The sequence below is a fragment of the Thermobia domestica genome, chromosome 18, assembly GCF_964235325.1.
Source record: "Thermobia domestica chromosome 18, izTheDome1.hap1.1, whole genome shotgun sequence".
NCBI classification, from domain to species: domain Eukaryota; kingdom Metazoa; phylum Arthropoda; class Insecta; order Zygentoma; family Lepismatidae; genus Thermobia; species Thermobia domestica.
In genome coordinates, this window is record NC_137471.1 from 31616733 (window position 1) to 31639650 (window position 22918).

General features: G+C 35.7%; 1 protein-coding gene across 9 annotated transcripts in view; it reads left to right on the top strand.

The window, feature by feature from the left end:
* Positions 1-22918, top strand: part of LOC145675458 (uncharacterized) — an 861715-nt gene that overhangs the window by 519472 nt on the left and 319325 nt on the right. For all 9 annotated transcript variants that reach the window (XR_014129123.1, XM_081745883.1, XM_081745887.1 and 6 more), the window contains exon 3: positions 17757-17803. Coding sequence is in view for 8 of the 9 variants with exons in the window: in XM_081745883.1 (XP_081602009.1) it covers positions 17795-17803 (9 nt within the window). In the remaining variant the exon portion in view is untranslated. The remainder of the gene's footprint in view (positions 1-17756; positions 17804-22918) is intronic.

A 22918-nucleotide genomic window follows, 5' to 3' on the forward strand; every position in this document is an offset into this window, starting at 1 on the left:
GTAGACAAAAATTAAAAAATAAATGGAAATTAGCCTTTCTAAAGGCTCTACTTCGATTTCCCCAATATATTTGTTAAATGCAAATAGCACGTTCATTTTTAAAACTGTCACGATTTTTTAAAAATAGATAATTTCCTGTTCACAAAAGGCTACTACAAGATTAATTTTTATTAATACTATTTATAATTTTACTACACTGACCTAAGTGATCAAAAACCATAGAAAAGATACCAGCACATTAGACCTATGGTTGCTATTGCTACCCTGTATATGATTTTGTTTAATTAAGTGTCCAGATAAAACTAATTTTAAAAGTAAGATTTTAAAAAATAAAGCATACTATGTAAAATAAGGTTTAATTTCAATATAACGCATGATATGTAAATAAAGCATAAATAGAAAAATAAAGCATAATATTTAAAATAAAGCATTATTTTAATAAATAAAGCATAGTTAGAAAATGAAGCATAATATGTAAGATAAAACATCATTAGAAAAATAAGGCATAATACTTGGAAAATGTACTGCTTGCTTAATTGTTAGTCCAACTACTGTAACGAATAATTAAATGTATTATTTTAGGTTTTGTTTCCAGTAACAATGGAAAGTCAGGTACTTCAATGTTGAATTTTAAAGAATAAAAATTGCTGTTACATACTTCTATTGAAGTTCGAAACTGAAGCAGTTCTACAACGAATAGGGCAACAATTGAAATCATATTACAATATATAAAGTTTAATGGTTTCATGTTAGTGCACACTTTGAATAAGGGAAGTTCATTACTTGCTTTCAGTAAACAAAAAAAAAACTTTTCTACGCTCAATAGGATTTAGAATTCTCCAAAGTTATGGCTGATAGAAGAAATCTTGAGGCTTACAAACAAATTGCAACTGGCCAACTTCTTGAGACAGAGCAGATGAAGGAAAAAAGTAATTTAGACGAGTAGATTGACGTTTCTAAGCATTGATTCGTTTTTTGGATTAAAAGATTCAACATGTTTCAATCAAAAATTTTCTTGTAGGCCTTATATCTGGTGAACTACATATAGTGTGGCTAAACCCAAACTATCACTTAAATCAGTATGATGTGCTTATTCCGAAAAAATCAGTATCATGTGCTTATTCCGAAAAAAGTACGAAAACGATTTAGAGGCCGTTCAAATATTTTGTGGCGCCTGATCCAAAAATCTCCAAAACACTTCAATCAAAAATTTTCTTGTAAGCCTTATATCTGGAGAACTAGGTAGCCAAACCCAAACTGTCACTTAACTCAGTATGATATGCTTATTCCGTAAAAAAAATACGATAACTTGATTTAGGGGCCGTTCGAAAATTTTGTGCCCCCTGATCAAAAAATCTCCAATAGACTTCAATCAAAAATTTTCTTGTAGGCCTTATATGTGGCCCCTGATCCACAATCTAATTATTGGCCAAGATCGCGATCTTTTGATGCATTTTTTGGATCATTCCTAAAATTCTTCTTTCATTATATACTAGTATAATTTTAATGTCTTATGAGCGTAATTGTCATAAAACAGAAAATCAATTTGTAATATTGATAAATGACATTTGATTTCAGTTCATTGGTATAAAAGAAACTATTTTATATTGTACAATTTTGGTGCACGAGCTCAAGAGTTCGATTTCCCGTGGGAGAACATTGAACACATTACGATGCCTCGTATTCACTTAAAACTGTAGATCCACGTCTTATATAGTTCCGATGCTGAAAGGGACAAGCCAAGAAACCAGAAGATGACACAAAGGCGTCATTGAAATGTTAACAGCGTGCAAAAGTATTATATTCACAGCGTGCAAAACTATATTTACAGCATGAAAAAGTATTATGTTTACAGCGCGATAAAGTATTATGTTTACAGGTGAAACGTATTATATTTACAGCGTGAAAAGTAATATATTTACAGCATGAAAACGTATTACATTGACAGCATGAAAAATATATTTACTGCGTGATAAAATATTATATTTACAGCGTGTAAAGCATATTTAAAACGTGAGAAAGTATTATATTTAAGCGTGAAAAAGTTTATACCATGAAAATGTATTACATTTACAGCGTGATAAAATATTATATTTACAGCGTGAAAAGTATTATGTTTACAGCGTGTGAAAGTATTCTATTTACAGCGTGAAAAGTATTATGTTTACAGCATAAAAGTATTATATTTACAGCGTGGAGAAGTATTATATTTACAGCATGAAAAAGTACTTTGTTTACAGCAGATAGGAAGCACGAATTTATGCAAAAATTATATAATTCATACAAGTGTATTTTATTAGGGTGCACCGTAAAGGACAAATTTTAAAAGTAGATTCTTTTTGTAAAGACATGTGTCAGAATAATTTACAGGAATGCACCAGGAACCTTCGGAAAATTGGATAGCCCTGCAATTTTTTTAGAATTCAAATTTGTGAAAGAAAGAGCAATTCGCTTTCCAAATGTTATCTCATGGATGGTTATTCCTTCTCTTTCTTAATGTAACTTTTCATTTTGAGTACTTTTAAGTATTTTGAACGGTTCTGTCACTCTAATCCAACTTTCTTTAGCACTCGTCTAACAGTCTAGTAAATAATTTAGAACGATATTTGGGTATATATTTGTTACTTGAGCAACTTTGGTTCATTTCGATGCGTATTAAATTTCGTTGATGCTCCGTAACTTTGCTTTGTCCGTGTAATACAACATGATTAAAGAAAGGCCCAGAGTCTGCCAGAAAAAAAGATATTCTGTAGGAATGTAATACAAATAGTTGTCACATTATGAACACAGCAGTAAAAGAGTTTAATACAGACTCTGTCGTCTCTTTGTGTAGAGGACAGTGATTTTCTGTTTCACATGAGACAACCTAAAGAGGGAATGATTTTTTTTAGAAAAATTATAAAAGGACGTTCAACCATTTTCCCTCTAAAAACTTTGTCTTCTCGTATTTTCTCCTGGTTCTGTGCTTCGCTGATTTCGTTTCTCCTCTTTCCCCAGCTCTGCTTCTGTTCCTGTCTTGCCCACTTGTCACCCATTACGCATATACTTGTGGATGTCTCCATCGTCGTAGCTGGACGTCGACAGGGCTTAACTCGAGACTACCACCACACACAGACACACACGTCGCTTGGTTGGACAATTAGTCCATAATGGAGTTTGAAATTTGCTGGACACTCCACGATTCGTGACATGTATGTATATGTTAACTGAGTTTGGCCTTTTACATACACATCCAGCATATTTTCTTCTGTTCTACTCTCTCTCTCTCTCTCCATGGAAAATTCACGAAAAGTTGTTACAAAAGTATTATAGTTCCCTCCTCCCCCTCGTTTCAGGCGTTTCACTTGCCTTGCTCACTCAGCCCCCTCATTTCAGCCGTTTCACTTGCCTTGCTCACTCTCTGCCTTTTCGTACGCGCGTGCTTGAAAAGTCTCCTGTCTCCCCCATTCTACTTTACTCATCTCACTTTTCTCGTATGCCAATCTCTTCTTCATCCAGGCACGAAATGACGTAATGAGATAGTTCTGTTGGATGTTTTTCCCGACGTGTTTCAGACTCTTCCTTAAGCCATGTTTTCTGCCTACGAGGAGAAACGCAAGTAAGTGCATACGGCAAACGAGTTCTCCCACTTTTCAACCCTTAACTGATTTTTTTTCATACGGTACTACACCAGAAAAAAGTAAAACTACCTCAAGCTTTCTGCTTTTCTTCAGACAGATGAAATTACTGCTAAATTGTGTGTGTAATCTAATGTTTTAACATAATCCAACGGCGGTAATATTAGAGGTTTGAAGTTGGAATAAGACCTAAAAAGATTGTTATAACCTAATTTTTTTTTTTTTTTTTTTGCTTTCACTCGCTTGAAATAAAGTGAAAATCTTGTTAAGATAAACAACACTCATTACCTTGTATATTGTAGTTGGTTTCTTAATGCATAATAGGTGGCAGCACTTGTTTTATATGCATATATAAAAAATAAATGCAATGGAATGGTTAGTTGAATTAACTGCAGCTATGACGTGCTAAGTATGTAAACAGGGACAAACTGATTTTATGAGAAGAAAAATGAAATATGTCAGTTTAACGTCCCACGATTATGCACTTTTAGGCTAAGGGAGACGATGATTAAGGCAAGTGAATGATTATGGTGGGATGAGAAAGTGGGAGGAAACAGAAGTACCCCCGAGGAAACCCACGGACACGATGTTGTCAATTACAAACTTACTTCGTCGGGGATCAAACCAGTAACTCTATGCAACAGAGGTCAGCGCTGTACCACTGAGCACCGTGCTCCCTCCATGGAAAGAGTGAGAGTAGCTACTGCTATTGGTAGGGCACAATACTATTTAATCGCAAAAGGGAATATTATGTGATTTGTAGATGTATATTACTATAGACATCCCATATGATGTCTACAGTCACATATGATTTTAACTAGAACATAGGACGTATTTATAATTTTCAAATAAAGGCACTTAAAATAAAAGTGCAGTTTTAGATTGATTACATAAACAACTGCAGTACCTCAGTAATCTAGCCGTAATTTCAAGTTGATCAGCCTTACACAGGCCTACAAAAGTTATTACCAACCCAGATTTACAAGCCACGGAAATTAATTTGTGTGTATCATTCTAGATAAATACTGTAAAATTTTCAATTTTCATTATTAAATACATGTTTGGATGGTATCATAAAGGAAAAGGCGCACCGAGCATTTTTTCGATCCACCCTTGTATGCAAAGATTTTCCTTACTATGTCAAAAAGTGTAAAATTTCTTTAGAAATTATAATCGAATCTTTTTCTCCTTCCACTATTGCTAAGTGAAGAAGTAAATGTTGCTATGCTCCAATTTTTGTCCTTCCACTCACTTTTTCTTCTCCCACTGTTGCTAAGTGAAGAAGGAAATATTGCTATGCTCCAATTTTTCTCCTTCCACTATTGCTAAGTGAAGAAGTAAATGTTACTATGCTCCAATTTTTGTCCTTCCACTCAATTTTTCTTCTCCTACTGTTGCTAAATGAAGAAGGAAATATTGCTATGCTCCAATTTTTCTCCTTCTACTATTGCTAAGTGAAAAAGGAAATGTTGCTATGCTCCAATTTTTGTCCTTCCACTCAATTTTTCTTCCCCCACTGTTGCTAGGTGAAGAAGGAAATATTGCTATGCTCCAATTTTTCTCCTTCTACTATTGCTAAGTGAAGAAGGAAATATTGCTATGCTCCAATTTTTCTCCTTCCACTGTTGCTAAGTGAAGAAGGAAATATTGCTATGCTCCAATTTTTCTCCTTCCACTATTGCTAGGTGAAGAAGTAAATGTTGCTATGCTCCAATTTTTGTCCTTCCACTCAATTTTTCTTTTCCCACTGTTGCTAAGTGAAGAAGGAAATATTTTGTTGTGCTCCAATTTTTCTCCTTCCACTGTTGCTAAGTGAAGAAGGAAATATTGCTATGCTCCAATTTTTCTCCTTCCACTGTTGCTAAGTGAAGAAGGAAATATTGCTATGCTCCAATTTTTCTCCTTCCACTATTGCTAGGTGAAGAAGTAAATGTTGCTATGCTCCAATTTTTGTCCTTCCACTCAATTTTTCTTTTCCCACTGTTGCTAAGTGAAGAAGGAAATATTGCTGTGCTCCAATTTTTCTCCTTCCACTGTTGCTAAGTGAAGAAGGAAATATTGCTATGCTCCAATTTTTCTCCTTCCACTGTTGCTAAGTGAAGAAGGAAATATTGCTATGCTCCAATTTTTCTCCTTCCACTATTGCTAGGTGAAGAAGTAAATGTTGCTATGCTCCAATTTTTGTCCTTCCACTCAATTTTTCTTTTCCCACTGTTGCTAAGTGAAGAAGGAAATATTGCTGCGCTCCAATTTTTCTCCTTCTACTATTGCTAAGTGAAAAAGGAAATGTTTGCTATGCTCCAATTTTTCTCCTTACACTGTCGTTAAGTGAAGAAGAAAATGTTGCTATGCAGCAATTGTAAGCATAATTTCGTTTTAAGATCAATCTTTAAATGACTTAACCACCCTGTATCTTCGAAAGAAAAGCTCGGAAAATGAATTTCATTATACCGTTATACTCCCTAAACATTAGAAAAAAAGTACTTTGAAACAAGCGTACATAGTTATAAGATTACATGTTGTAGGCACGTACGCAGGAATTTGATTCGGGGGAAGGGTTCAAAGATTTTGGCGGAGAGTCCAAATTCAATAACTAACTAACTCTATGGCCTATGGAACCCACAAGTTAAATGCTACGGAGCTCTCCATTTACTTCTATCCTTAGCCAACTGGATCCACCTTCTGTTTTGTATTCCTCTTTCTACCAGATCCATCTTAATATTGTCCTCTCATCTGCGCCTAGGTCTTCCTAATGGTCATTTTAAGATTGGTCTTCCAGTTAAGACTTTGAAAGCGTAACTACGTTTCTCCATTCTGGCTAAATAATCTGCCCGTCTAAGCCTGCTAGATTTGATCACCTTAACAATGTTCGGTAAACGGAATAACTTACGCTGTTCCTCGTTATGAAGTTTTCGCCATTCTCCATTCCCATTCCTCTTCAGTCAGAATATTCGTCTCAGGATCTTGTTCACAAATACTTTCAGTATATATTTTTCCTCGTAGTAAACGAACATGTTTCGCAACCATACACGACAACAGACATGATTATCGTTTTATGTAAGATTTAAATTTCTTGACGGAATTCGCGAGCACATGAGATTTTGAACTGAATAATAATACGAATTTCCTTTCAGTCGACACTTAATTTCTTCGTGAATGTGTTTTTGGTCTGTTAATATTGATCCTAGATATCTGAAAGTATCTACTTTGTCGAAGGTATTATTCGATATTTTCTCTGCATTTACTTCTAAAACATATCCCTACAAGTGTTTAATAAGACCTCTGCATTTTCTTATTGTTTCCTATCATGCCCTATTTTATCTACATTATCAGCATACGCCATAACCTGGTGAATACCAAATTCAGTATGAAGATAAATTATATTAAAATTTGTAAAACTCACCTCGAAATCTATACTAAATTTACAGAAAAGTCATGATATCGGGGGTTCGGAACATCCAGGACTCAACCCTGCGTACATCCTTAATAATATGTACGCATGGCCTAGCGTATATGCCAAAGGGTTTTTTAAAAAGTAAAGGATCATACTTATAGAATAAAAACATAGCGACAGGTTTTGCTTATCTCTACACATAGTTTTTAAAACACATTTAAACTTCTTTCCTTCTAACTTAGTAGGTTCTACCTTAGTCGGCTGACGTATTGCAGAAGTAATTTTCATATCACGACCACAGGCGTCACTTGATCGTTGTGACGTCACTTGCTCCTCCTCATGGGAGAGATTTAATTAAACTCAGGTACAAAACACACACACACACGCACAGCGAGAAAGAAAGAGAGAAAAAAGTGGAAAGAGAGAAAATGAGACAGAAAAAGAAGAAAGAAAGAAGGTAAATGAGAAGAGGAAGAAAAACGCGAAAGATGAAGTACCTGCATATGTCTACTGCAACCCACGTAAGGAACGAACGAATGAAAGTCAAAAAGGAGACGGGAATAAAGAGCGACATGCAAGCGAGGCAAAAAAAAAACAAAAAAAGTGAAGATTATGTTACCACTTTCCTTAACATCCTTCAAGTTTTCTTTTTTTTTCTTCATCGTCTCTTGTTATGTTCTGTGAAAAGATTCAACAAGTATGAAGTGGTTCTACTCTTAATATACAAAAGCGATATTTTATCGCACACGCACAAAAAAGAGCTTTTGTTTCGTGGTAAGAGGTATTGTTTTAGAATTAAAGAAGATTATAATCTTATAAATTATCTATCCTTCAGGTAAGGTATAAGGTAACAAACGCGTCATATTTACTGCTTTTTTTTTATACTTCGAAACTATGATATCTATAACGATGTAGTAGATATCTGTCCATCTGTCTGGGAGCACGGTGGCTCAGTGGTTCAGCACTGAACTCTGGTGTCTGGGATCCCTGGTTCGATCCCCGGCTACGTAAGTTTGTGGTGGACAACATCGTGTTGCTGGGTTTTCTCAGAGTACTCCCGTTTCCTTCCGCATTCTCATTCCACCAATTCTTCCATCATCATTCACTTGCCGAAATCATCAGTCTCCCTTAACCTAGAAGGGCATAATCGTAGGACGTTAAACTGAAGCATTTCATTTTATTTGGTCGGAACAAAAACACTAAGAGATAGTGGGATATGGTTTTTGGTGTGGATTCAATGTCCCAAAAAAAAAGATTATAACTCTTCTCTCAGTCCTCTATTCAAAACAAAAGTGGGCTGAGAACTCTTCCATTTCCTGTTTCAATTTTGATCTCCATGCTGGAAGAGACAGCAAAAATTGGTTTATAATATCAAATTAGCGTTTCAAGAATAGATTTCATATTGTAACCTTCTGTCTGTAGGGTAGAGCCAAAAAATGGTACAAGAGAATTTTGGACCTTCCTATCACTTTATCCGAAAAATTCTTTTTATTATCTACAGTAGTAGATAATAAGAAGAATTTTTAGGATAAAGTAATAAGAAGGTCCAAAATTCTCTTGTACCATTTTTTACCGTTGAAATTTAAGTTTTTCTAAGATATTTGGTGGCTTTGTTGGTGAGTTTGTAAGTACTCAGAGACCAAGTATTCTAGGGTGGCAGGATCCAATACTCTTGTGGCCAAGGAGTATGTAAGTACCTCTTAGGGATCAGGCGTCATAGAGAAAAGAAATGAAACTCAGAGACTAGATGCTCTACAGAGTAGAGACATAATATTTCACGTTTTAAATCTCTGTGGTCACCAAAAAAGGTTTTTAAGCTAGAGAAGCCATTGTGAAATGAGGGACATTTCGACAATGCAGTAACAAAATGAAATGGAATGAAAATTTTGCAGTTTATTATCCCATGATTATGTCTTTTAGGTTAAAGGAGATGGTGATTAAGGCGAGTGAATGTTGATGGATGAATTGGTAGAATGAGCAAGTGAGAGGAAATGGGAGTACACTGAGAAAAAATTGTAGGTAGCGTACTTAAAAAGGTAGGTTACATACGTAATTCCTGTAGTTTTTGGACTTAACGTACAGCAGACGTATAACTGAAAACGCATGTTTTATAATACTTCCCGTATAAGTGTTCCATCTATACGTACTTTCCCTATGAAACAATATAAGCGGTAAGACCTGCATGGGCCGGGCTTGGGCGTGCCGGCTCTGTTATTTGTTTGGGACGGGCCGACACTGATTTCTCTTCAGGTCCGGCCGGGCTGGGGGCAATTAATTGCAGTTTAATAATTATTGACTTTCGTTAAACGATAACTGGAATAAAGCCAAACGTTAAAGAAGTGTGCCCGTGAAAAATGTTACAAAGAATGCAATAGCTATTTACAGTTTGTGTTGCTTAGAGACTCCACTTTCACTATAGAGGATTGCAGGCATTGCGCGGTACATTGAGCTCTAACCTTGACCTTCACTGAATCCAAGATATGACAAGAAAGGGTGGGAAAGTTTTGACTGTTGCTAAAGAATATTGCCACCTTTACTTTATGCTAAAAATCAATTAAGTTAGGTTTTTGTTTCAGGATATGGAGTTTTTGTTCTCTCGATGACAGGCAAAGTTCTAGGAAGCAATGGTACCATTCGGGAGGCAAGCGTCAGGTTGTGAACCAGAGTTTAGAAAATGTTTCTGAGGGTTAGGTCAAGTCTAATACTAAATTTTGAGAAAGATTGGAGCTGGAGCTAAATTTTTTAAAAATTTATCGGGCCGGGGTCGGGCCAAAAACTTTTAAAATGTATCGGGCCCGGGTCTAGGTACATTCAGGCTGGACTGGGCTCGGCCCGTGCAGGTCTCTAATAGGCGGTCAGGATTTCACATACAAATGGACGTATATAACATATAACTGAGGAATGTAACATAAGTATATGCATGTGATATACGGAAAACTGTTAGATGTCCGACATCCTGCAACGGCATGATGTAACATCTAAGGGCAGTGCCTATGTAGCATACGGATACGGCATTATGCTCCGTACTAATTTCTGTAGTAAGCACGATGATTCCCTATACTTGTACAATATACAGCTGTCCGAAGAACGGATTTTTCTCAGTGTACCCGGAGAAAACTCACGGACACTATGTTACCAACCACAAACTTACTTTGTCAGGGATCGAACCAGGGACCCCATGCACTAGAGGTAAGTACCCTACGAATGAGCCACCGGGCTGCCAATAATGCAATACCAATGCCTGCTCTTGATCATCCATTAGCTATCTACATTTATATGCAAAAAGAAAGTGACAAAAATGTAAGATGAAAATATACTCTAGTGTTCCTTTCCTTTCGAAACTTACCCCAATTCTTTCTCTCCCCAACCCACCTACCCTCTTCGAAGATAATTTAAAAGAACGCCAAATCTTTATCACGGATCCGGGAACTCTTTGCTATATTCCAAAAATCAGTCCCTTTTTCAATAAGATGGAGTATCTTCACAATATTCACACCAAACTAACGAAAGAAGCTTTTTTCGTTATGATTCTCTGGGGAAATTGGAAATTGATCAAGTGCAATTATAGTATGGAACTCTTACTTCGTTTTGTACACGCCGTTTCAGCACCGAGACCATAAAAACGTAAGCCTGCACTTGAAGGTGGAATCCGGATCATGGCATTCAAAGTTTATTGTTCTTCCACCGAGAATCGAAGCCGAGACCTAATACACCATCGTATCTCTAAATACTAAGGCAATAAGAGAAGTGAATCTCAATTACTTGAGCAGTTGCCTGAAATTGAACACGAGTCTCCCTTACCGAAGACAGGAGCGCTAACTATTTTACCAGAAAATTGCTTCATGCTGCCTGTAACATATACGGCAATATTTCAATTTTATTCCAATGAATGAGTTCACCGCAACGAAAGCTTAAATAAAGTGTAGCATAAAAAAACAGAACAAGATTCATTTAAGTGACATTAGTGTCAAATTTTAGTAGCAGTTAATAATCAAAGGGTCGTCGCTACCTTTTATTTTTTCTATCACGGCGAGATCATGATGGGCGTTCGTGAAACTTCGTTTAAGATCGTAAGAGTTCGTGTAAGTGCGAGCACCCAGTTATTTACATTCACCTCGCAGGACCCAACGCCACTGGCAGGAGATGGAGTAATTAAAACCGAAGGGTTTGGGATGAGGAAAGCAGGAAAGAGAGATTGAAAGAACGAAAGAAGATGGAAAGGTAGAAGAGAAGGAAAAATCGAAGAAAGAAAGAAACGGCAAGAAAAGAATATGAAACTGGAGTATAGAGTGGCCAAAGCCCAATCAACGTTTCGTATGCTGCGAGTGTATATGTGTCTCTATTCGGGAGAGACATAGAAAGAGGTTTTTTTTTCTTAGAGACGTCTCAGAGAGCACCAAATCATTGGAGATAGTTCCCGTAGCTATAAGCCCTTCAGCCTACTATCAGCCTGGTTTTGACAGAGTATGCAACTCACTAATTAAAGAAATACCCGAAAAATCTATATAAATTCCTAGGTATATAAAAATGAAAGTAACTATGTTTGTGACTTCATGCCTCTTAAGCCACACGACCAATCTCAATCAAGGTTTCAACATAGATGAAATTCGGTCCTGAAATGGTTTTTATCATTTCATTTTGACGGTACAACGTAAGGGAAGGTGAGATATCTAAAAATAAATAAAACTTAATAACTCTTCAAGCACAAGACCGATCTCGATCAAATTTGCCACATGGATGAAATTCGGGTTTGAAATGGACAATATGTAACTTTTCTTTTTACGAAATACATACCCATCAAAATATCACCATACATTCGTATTCTGCAATTTTTTATTATAGGCAACCAACATTTCTTTGCTACTATACAGGTTGCATAAAAGTTAGGGAGTGGTACAAATTTTCATACATGGATTCGCCCGATTCTTTTTTACTGTATTTTTGTCTATATTTTGAACATACAATGCAACAGAAGAGTAATCAATATAGGCAATTTTATCAGCGTTAAAATATATCATTTCTAGCGTGGAGATGCTTTTCGGTGAACAATCTTCACAAGGAATTAAAAGATGACTTGAATACAATATGCCTCCTATTGTTGGAGTCATGTCTCTCTGTGCATTACGCATGACCAATATTATAACTAATTCAATGGCTGTCAACAATAAACATTGTAATGCATACTAAGGTAAGTTTAGGTCTATACCTATAAGTGATCAAGTTAGAAAGATGGCCTTGTTAAAAAGATGGCCTTACTACAAAGGTTATTGCAGTTGACAAATTAGCGATGTCCAAGCAGATACGTTGATCAAAGTATGGACAAGTAATGTTAAAGAGTTGATGAAGTTAGAGCGGTGATCACCAGAATTTTGGTCAAGTATGCTATGAACAAATTACAGAAGCGATCAAGTGAGACTGATCATGTTAGAACCCAAATGATCAAGCAACCGGGAGCTAACCTGTGATCACGTTAGAAGAGTGAACAAATTAAAGCGTTAGTTCAGTTAGATCGGTGCCTGGGTTAGAACAGTGAACAGATTAAAGTCAGTGGTAAAGCTAGATCAGTATCTAGTTTAAGTCTATGATGTTGTTTGTGTTAGACAAGTTAGAGTGATTATCAAACTAGAAAGGTGCACAAGTATACTCTGAGCAAGTTGTAGCCGTGATCAGGTTAGTGTGTTAGAGAAATGTCAGTGTTTGAACGCTGAGCAAGTTTGAAATATGGATAAATTAAAGAGATGACTAAGACGCAAAGGTAGACAAGTTTGACCAAGTTGTAGAGAGATAAGTAAGATAATTGGCCGAGTTAAAGAGGTTAGTTAGAGGTAAGTCGAGTTATGGTGATCAGGCTAGGGTGGTTACCAAGTTAGAGAGGTTTTTGGCCTGTTTAAATTTGTTACCAAGGTTATTGCAGTGGCCAAATATTAGTGATACTCAAGCAGGTGCGGTACCAAATAATAGTCTAGTCAAGTTAGAGAGATTGGAGCGATTTTTGCAACAGGTCGTCAAGTGTACTATGAAAGAATAACTGACAAAGTTAAAACCCCGATGATCAACCTAGAGCTGTAGTCAAGCTTTACAGTGATAAAATAGTGATTAAGTTAAAACGTTATAAAAGTTAGACCCGGTTACACTGTAACACGTGTAGAGCTTTGAATAAGTTCAAGCGGTAGCGAAGTTAGAGAGAATTAGAAAAAGTGGTCAGGTATACTTATGAGGAAGTTAGGACTGTGATCTACTTGGACCGGCGACTATGTCACAACAGTGTCCAAGTTAAAGCTGTACTCAAGTAAGATTTCCACTCAGGTTAGAACAATAGTCAAGTTGGAGCGGTGGTAAATTAGACTGGTGACTCAAGTTAGAACAATTAAGTTAGAGTGGTGGTCGAGTAAGATCTGTGATTAGAATAGAACAATAATCAAGATAGATTTGTTGTCAAGCAAAACATATTAGAGCAATTGCCAAGTTAGAAATGTGGTAAAGTTTATAATAAGTGAATTTGAAGTGTAGTTAAGTTAGGCTGGTGACCATGAGAATATTGACTAAGTTCGATCTAAAGTCAATTAAGACCAGCGACTAGGCTAAGATTAGGAATTAGATTTCTGGGCTGTCAGCATCTAAGACCATTTAGCCCGTCACGTATGAAGATGACGTCCCTCGGCGAGCACAGTATCCGATGAAAGGGAAGGAAGGGAGCGGCCTGGACCAATATATTAGGTACCATCCCGGCATTTACCTGGCGTGAATGATAGAAACCCAGGAGCAACCTCACTCAAGATGACAGTAACCTGAAAAAAATTTTACACTTTTTCGAGCGAGTGTTCCCACCGGGAATCGCTCTAAAAGCGATAGCGTTAGCAACTATGCCACGCGGGGCCACAGTTACTAGGTTAGAACAGTAGTCAAGTTAGAGTGGTGACCAAGTAGGATAGGTAACCACATGACCAGGCTAGAATGGTGGCAGTCAAGTTACAACACTGGTCAAGTTAGAAACGAGATCAAATGCGAGAAGTTGCTAATTTCAGAGATTTTAGTGTAAACAAAACAGTAAACTTTAAGCAAAGGATTTATGTCCTGATTTATGCGGAAATATTGTTACTTTGCCATATGCTTCAACGGTTTGATATTTCTACGTCTGGAGAGTTCAAGTGATCGTAATTCTGGTGGCAAACCGACGAAATTGGCAACTTGTGTGCTATCTATCGTTTTCTCCCCAGTTTCCTTATTGGAAGGGCGCGGAGGGGAGACTCCTTCTACAGCCACCCTCCATCCTGCCTTGGTGATCAATATCCCTTGCCGACTGGCCTTTCTCCTCCCTTCCCTTTCCTCCTTGCTCTTAATTAGTAGTCTGAATCTGGCGGGGACACAAGTGTAATAGAAGCCAGAAGCTAATCATATCTATGCAGTACTCTTATAAGACGGGGAAAAAGACAAAAAAAAAAAAAACTTCCCCGATTTCGACAAGAATAAGGACTTCGTTGGTATTTTTATTTTAAAAATAACTTCCCACTTGAATATAACAATCAAGTTTGATTTTAATTTTTTTATGTGTTATATGCCTTCTAGAGATTTAGGGTCTTCGAAACTATAATGACGTAAATTTGTGACTTCAAATAATGCTGAAGAAAACGCGGAAAATTTCTGATTGCGTGTTAGGTTCAAAACCATTTTACGAATTTATTTATCATTTATAATTTTAAACCTTTTCTTATATACAAAAGCCAGGGGTAAAAATGGATCTTAAAAGGTAGGGGACGGATGAAGTCACATCGTCTCCCGTGACTATTTTTGCTCATTGTGATTTTTTAGGAAGTGGAGGGATGTCATAGATATTTTTGAAAGTGGGATAACTGCGTTCTCCCTCACTTTTACCCTTGTATAAAGCCCAATGTTTGTTTGTTTACATGTCCCGTACATAACGCCTTGAGTCTTAACTAGCGGTTTTTATAAAACCGAAACCCGAAAAACCGACATTTCGGTTTTCTCCAAAATCGGTTCGGTTTTCTCCAAAATCGGTTCGGTTTTCTCCAAAATCGGTTCGGTTTTCTCCAAAACCGGTTCGGTTTTCTCCAAAACCGGTTCGGTTTTCACCGAAACTGATTTCGGTGAAAACTTTTCGAAAACACAAAACTATTTCTGTGGAAATGGATTCGGTTTCCGGAGAACAACGAAACACCATTCTGGTCAGAAATAGAACAAATTTTGGAAAAAAACCGAAACCGGATCAGGTGAAAACCGAACCGGTTTTGGAGAAAACCGAACCGGTTTGGGACAAAACCGATAACCAGTTTCGGAGAAAACCGAACCGGTTTTGAAGAAAACCAAAACCGGTTTCGGTGAAAATCTAAAACCGAAAAACCGGTTTTTGTGCCCACCACTAGTCTTAACCCCTAAAATGGTTTCAAATCAGATGAAGAAAACCCATGAGAAAAATTACGTTAAATGAACAGTATTAGATGTTGCCTCAAGCAACCTAAAGTTCGAATACATTTACAGTATACAATACGAGGCAAAGGTTCCGTTTAAGTTTGAAATGCAGTTGTACGTTAATAGATAGATATTTGAAAGTAATGACTATCAACAGATAAATTGGAAATCAAGTCAGATGTGTATTTGTGTGGAAAGCTACCGCTAGACGATGTTAGATGATGCTCTTATAATTAAACAATTTTGATCTCGGTTCCAGGACTTCACGATGAACACCGTGATGGTGTTATATAGTAATAGATGCGTTTCTATTATATTACACCTTGCCTATGACATGATATTACTCTCTCTACCAGTTCCAAACTTATTTTTGACTCACATACATACTATAATTGCATTAATATGTTATAGTTGGCTCACATTATATACTATAAATGCACTAAAAAGTTACCTTTGTCGCACATTATATACAGGGTGTCCGGAATAGGACTAGCGGTTTTTAAAAGTGTATAGTTTTAATATGGCCAGAGATACAGGAGAAAAAAACATTCATATTGAAAGAAAACTCAAAAAGTTTTGTTCAGTAAATTTTCATACTTGAACAACTACCGGTGAGGACGTTAGTATCGCCGATAGTAAACAGAAATGGCGTCGGCAGTCGAAAAGGTGCAAAGCGTGTGTTGGTTTCCAGAGACAAAAAGTGTTGTTCAAGTTCAACGAAACTTTCGACGTTTTTACCACAAGGATTCTCCATTATGCAACAGTATCCAGGCGTGAAAGGATCAATTTTTATCAACGGGGAGTGTAGCGAAACAACACAGCGGTGGTAAATTGCTTGTGTCAGAAGAAAATGTGGAAGCAATAAGAGAGTGTTTCTCATGTAGCCCGAGGAAGTCAATTCGTGCAGCGAGCAGGCAATTGGCAATTCCAAAGTCAACAGTGTACGATGTGGTACACAAACGATTATGTTTGCGCGCGTATAAGGTGCAATTGTTGCAGGAAATTAAGCCCAACGATAAGCTATAGAGAGCAGCATTTGCTACTGAAATTCTGGACAGGATTGATTATGACCATATTTTCCTATTGAACGTTGTTTTCTCTGATGAGGTAACTTTTCACTTGTCTGGCTGTGTTAACAGATAAAATGTTAGGATAGGGGGATCTGAGAATCCGCGTGTTCTTAGACATTCTTTCAACACTTTGCTGTTCCCCAACTACAACATTTGCACCCTCAAGTGATATTATAATTGGATGGTGCCCCGCCAAATTGGAGCCTACAAGTGAGGGAGTATCTTGATACTGAATTTCCTGGACGTTGGACAGGCCATGATGGGCCAATTTGGTGGCCTCCACGCTCTCCTGATGTTACCCCCCTAGACTCCTTCCAATGGGGGTATGTGGAAGACATTGTGTATTCTGGTGAAACGGTGCGTAACATTGATGAGCGGAAGAACCATATTGGGAATACGATTGCTTCAGTAACACCTCAGATGTTACAGAATACGTCGAGAGAGATTGAGTTCAGGCTAGATATTGTAAGAGTTACAAACGGAGCTCACGTGGAGTTACACTAAGTTACCATGACTTGTAAGTAAGACCAAATAAACTTTTTGAGTTCTCCTTTAAAATGCGTGTTTTTTCTTCTGTATCTCTAACTATATTAAAACTATACACTTGTAAAAACCTTCAGTCCCATTCCGGACAACTTGTACTATAAATGCATTAAAAAGTTAACTTTTCTTCACATTATATACTATTAAAACATTAAAAAGTTACCTTTGCCTCACATTATATCCTATAAATGCATTTTAAAACTTGAAGTCGATTGGGCGTAATTAAATATTATTCAATTGAGTTAATATTTCCCATGGGATCTGAGGAAAATTGTGGAGAAAAGCTCGGACATGATGACTATCCTCCAGGGTCAAACCTCAGACCTGATGATTGTGATACAAAAAACGCTTACTACTCGCGAGATGTGGTTTTCTGGTTATCAATTAAGAGTTCTAAAACTGTGTTTTATCTCCACTCTAATCTCTCTACTAAAACCGAAAGTGATTGCAGATTAGCAACCACTTCCGGTCCCAACATTAATTGAATAAATATGACCCCATAGAAAACAAGGTCTTTCGTGCTATGTACACGTGACACTGTTATAACATTTATCCTGTATCGTCTTCTTTTCATCAGCTATATTAATTATTAGATTTTCTATGAATGCAACCATTTTCCCCATTTCTGTCCTTTCTCTCATGTTCTTGAAAATAAGTTTACTTTAAAACGATTATAATATTCTTGTTTTCTTTCTTTTTTTTTAGATTTTGTAAGCGGTAAACGTGAAGGAACGAGGTCGGCAATGAGTAAGGTAAGTTTAGACATTAGTTTATTCATACGTACTATATATATATATATGGGGGGGGGGGTGAAGCAGCCAAACAGTTCCCGGAATGTTGGTGTAGTTCTGGCATTTGTCATACAATCACAATGAATCTTGTGCAATACAGGTACAGTAACTAGATTGCCTACTTATGAATTTAACAAATGAAGGGTCAGGGGGAAGAACGCTTTCAGTCCATTTAATGAAATTTTTCAGGAGAGCAAAAAAACAAGTTATTCTGTAAATAACCATTGCAATTACATTGTTAGAAAAATAGTTTTAAGTTTATATCATGGTAAATATTGTATATATGTAAAGAAAAACTTATTTTTACAGCAAATTAGAAAATTGGTGTTGGAGATATCGATTTTTTTTTTTGACTAAAAGCGTTCTTCCCCCTGGCCCTTCAAATGTGAACACGTCTTAACAGGCAGTGTACGAATACTTTAGCTTAAACGGAGGAATGTTCAAAAATCAGTTGGTACAATTTCACAGATAGAACAAGGCGCAAATATTAAGCAAATGCCCAAATTGGGAACTATCTGATTCAAAGTGTTTGATAACCTTAAAAGAGTTAAGCACCATAGAATGTTTGTCTCTGTCCAAAGCTAAAAATGGGCCCTTTTCATTTCGCCAGTAGAGAAGAGATCAAAACCAATGCGATGGCTGAACTCCGAAATACACCAAAAAAGGCGTTTCTTCGGTGTTTCCACCAATCACAGGAGAGGTGGAACAAGTGAATGGGTGTGTTCCGAAGGCGCCAACATTCAAGGTGATTCAGTAGAGAAGATATTTTGCGTTTAGCTGTTCAATTTTGGTCTTACAAGTAAAGGTTCTGACATTTCCATAACTTTTCGATTTCGTCTGCCAGGTCTTTACATTTGCTTATTTTCGTACTGAATGTTGTACGTATGTTATGAATCAATGGTACTGCTATATCTATGAGAGTTACTTCTTGGTAGAGATGCAAGGGCTCGGAAAAAAAACCGGCTTTTTTGGAAAAAAACTCGGTTTTTTCTGCTTCGCTTTTTTGCTTGGGAAATTTTGGGCTTTTTTCAAAATTCTGCTTTAAATTGATAAATCAGACTTTGTTTCGCTTCTCTATAACATAAAAAGTCGTTTAATTAGTGGTTGATGCTGATAATAATATAAAACCTCGAAAATAAACTATGAATTTCGAAAAGATATTTCAAACAATTTTTCTTCAACATATTTACATTATGAATTCCACAGGATTAACCAATGTATATAATAAGAATTTTTTAACCTCCTATATACAAAAGTAAGCAGAGTTGGCAAGAACCATGGTTGTTTTTGAAAATGCCAAAAAACCGTTTTTTGGGGATGTTTAAACCAGGCTTTTTTGGTTTAATCCAGACTTTTTTGATTTAGATTTTTTCCTTTATGTATTTATATTACATATTCACAGAAATAAGTTTGTTTCGCCTTGGTGTTATTATGCAACAGCAGGGTTATGCCGGAAGAACTCCCATAAGCTTAAAGAAGTCCGGCCAGTAAATTTCTTAAATTGAGAATCTCCCGCCCTAGCCATCGGGAAAATCCCGTCATTACATGAAATGTAAGACAATAATGGGAAAATCTGCTTTGCATGTAAAATTTAAGGGTCAACGTATTATAATCAGTACGCTAAAAAAATTACAAAGTTACTAATTACAAATTTAGTACGTAGATATCATTGAAAGTCCAATCCAAGCTAATGTTGGAAGCTACGTAGACAATCGATAAATTTTGCCAATTTCTATAAATATATTTAAGCAATCTTGGCTTCTTTATAAAACAACAGGCATTTAGGCATGCAGATATATACAATTTGGTTTCGTTTCGCATGTTTAGGCTTAACATCCTTACGAAATACCGAGGTTATCAAAGAGAAGAGTTTCGCTTAAACTGACATCCGAACCGCTACTTGGTTTACGTATGAAAGAAGGGTTGTGGTTCGACCGAGAATTGAACATGGGACACCTTGATTAAAAGGTGAAAGGGAAATAAAACTATTGAAGGTGGTTTGATAACTGGAAACGTCACCATGAAGTTCACACGATTCGCATTTTTTATTCTTTTTATTTTATTTTTTTTTTTTTTGGTTTAAACCAGTTATTAAAAAAAATTGGTGTAAACCAGCCAACCCTAAAAGTAAACACTCCTTTTAAAAAAATACACAAATAACTAGCAAAATAGTATGTAGTATTTTTACTTCAAAATATTCCATACCCTCTTTTTGAAACAAAATAAAATTAAAATAAAACATAAGAGAAACACTTAGATTTATATGATACACTTAAAGGCTGCACATCTAGAGCTTTTGGTTCTGTATATTCTTGAAATTCTACAGTTAAGTTTTATATAACCACCATCACGGTTTACCCAATTCTCAAGTTTTCTGAATTTTTAACAAGAGGGATTCAACATATCATTACGGAACTCCCCCCCCCCCCCCAAAAAAAAGGACTACGAAATATATTTAAGTTAAGATAAATACAACTGCACAACAAACATGACTGAGTGATTAGCTTTTGCGCTTCTATCGGTAAGTCCGGGATTCAACCAACATTCGACCATTCTGGCAAAGCTTTTCTTCATTCCATCTGTGAATGTAGAAATAGCGCGTGTACTGTGAGTTGGCCGACTTCCTTTCTTATTGTTTTTAAACCGTTATTATTACTAATTACCAGCAGTGATGGTTTTGCGAAGGTTAGGGGGGCGGTCTTTCGGACTGAAGCCTGTTCCCCAAAGTTACGGAATGTCTAAAACAAACGAAATATCCATTAGTTATGCCTTTACTCATAAACTTTAAGCTCCAGTCAAATAAAAATTACGAATGTTTAGAAAAACTAAACATTAGTAAGAAAAAACCCTCCCAAAATACTTTTCTAAATCCGCCACTGATTTTCAGTATAAAATGATCTTCAAGATTGTATCCGGAAGATTATTGCTAAACATATAAACGAAACGAAATATTAGTTATGCCTGTACTCATAAACTTCAAGCGCCTCCCTAATAAAATTTGGACTTTTTAAAAAACGAAACAATCAGAGAAACTCCTCCCAAAGTACTTTTCTAAATCCGCTACTGATTATTTGTATAAATTGGTATTCAAGGTTGTATCCAGAAAATTATCGCTAAATCATTGCACAGCTACAGTATAACAGAAATGTGGAAGTACGGCTTGACGGATATATTGAAAAACGTACGCTTTGACGGATAAATAGAAAAACGGGCAAGTTTAACATTTGCGCTAGAAGCTAGAGTACTAAAAGCTCTTAGAAATGAAACACGGATGACAAACTAAAATGATCTAGAGAAGAAAAAAATGTCGATAACTCAAAAGTTAAAATAAAGTTAAATGGCCTCTAAAATTGCCCTCAAATACTACATTCTTCATGTTAGCTTTAATTCGTAAAACATATGCTCCATCCATCTTGATGGTGAATTACAGAGCTAAATATGACATTTAGGTAATGGAATTCTTATCTAATTATAGAATAAACTATAAGAAAGTTATTTAGATAGAAAAATCATGAAACTGAAAAAAGCCAAAATTTCCAAAATTCTCGTTTTTTTTTCCAAAAAAGCCGGCTTTTTATGTGAAAAAAACCATCGATTCAAAAAAGCCGGCTTTTTTGCATCTCTACTTCTTGGTCTATTTTGTTGATAATAGTGATGTCGGGTCTGTTTGCAGGTGTCATTACATCTGTTCTGTTTTTTTCGATCCCATTAGAGTTTGTATTATTATTATTATTATTATTATTATTATTATTATTATTATTATTATTATTATTATTATTATTATTGTTATTATTATTATTATTATTATTATTATTATTATTATTATTATTATTATTATTGTAACCCGAGGCAAATCAGGTTTGTTCACGATGTAATACATTCTAAGGTGAACCTAATTGAACATCTATACTTCAGAGTTCCTCCGCATAGCCCCAGGAACAATCGATCTGTTTTATGTAATAACAGACTAATTGGTATTCCGTTATTCATTAGCGCAGAGCAGTGGTGGATCTAGAAGATAAAAACCGAGGGGGGGCAGCCAGTACCCAGACTATGATGAACTTTCAAAAATATATATTAAAAAATAGCTTAAATTATTTAGTCACTGAAAAAACGGGGGGCCTAGGCCCCACCGGTCCTGGCCTAGATCCACCACTGGCACAGAGAACATAAACAAAAAATCTTTAAAAATTGATCTATTCAATGAAAATTTTGCTTTACATAAAAAAAACAATATTTAGAATGTATTATCAAGTAAATATACAAATTCACCGTTGTTCCGTCTGATATATGACCTATGAAATTCCAATTGCCTTTCATTTGATGTACGTTTATTTTTATCTAATCATGTTCTTTGTTATATATATATATTCTTATGTAACTTTGTTTAATTTAATTTTAGTGTTCATTATTATTTTTTTTACTTTGCTAAACATTACATCCGAGTTTTCAATTTACTAGACACTTGAATGAAAGCAATGTTCGAAATTTTACTTTATAGTCAAGCCTTTCATTAAGTTCAAGTATGGCATGTAATTTGGTATCTGATTGAAATGTTTTGATGTTCGATTTCTTCAAATTTGTTTATTTTGTTTTATCTTGTATTTATTATGATGTAATCCTCTCTTGTATATTTTTGGTATATTTGTGACCATTTATGAATTTGGCTGTGGTTAATACTATCAATCAATAGTATCCTATCAATAAATTCAAATTATTATTATTATTATTATTATTATTATTATTATTATTATTATTATTATTATTATTATTATTATTATTATTATTATTATTCAAAGTGAAATATTAGACAACTTCAATAGGTTTGCAATGATGCAAATACATTTCTATCAAATGTTTTTTTTCTAAGTTTTACAAGCGTAACTTAAACTATCTTGAAATTTACATTTGTTAGAAAATAATTTGCATTACTGTGAAAATAATAACTACAATGGTAAACGGACGAATTTTGCAAATCACCCGACACTTTAGTTGCTATTCCTTTTCTTAAATAAAAAAACTCATATATTTTTTTTTCTTCAGATTATAGACAGAAAAATGAGATATTAATAGAAT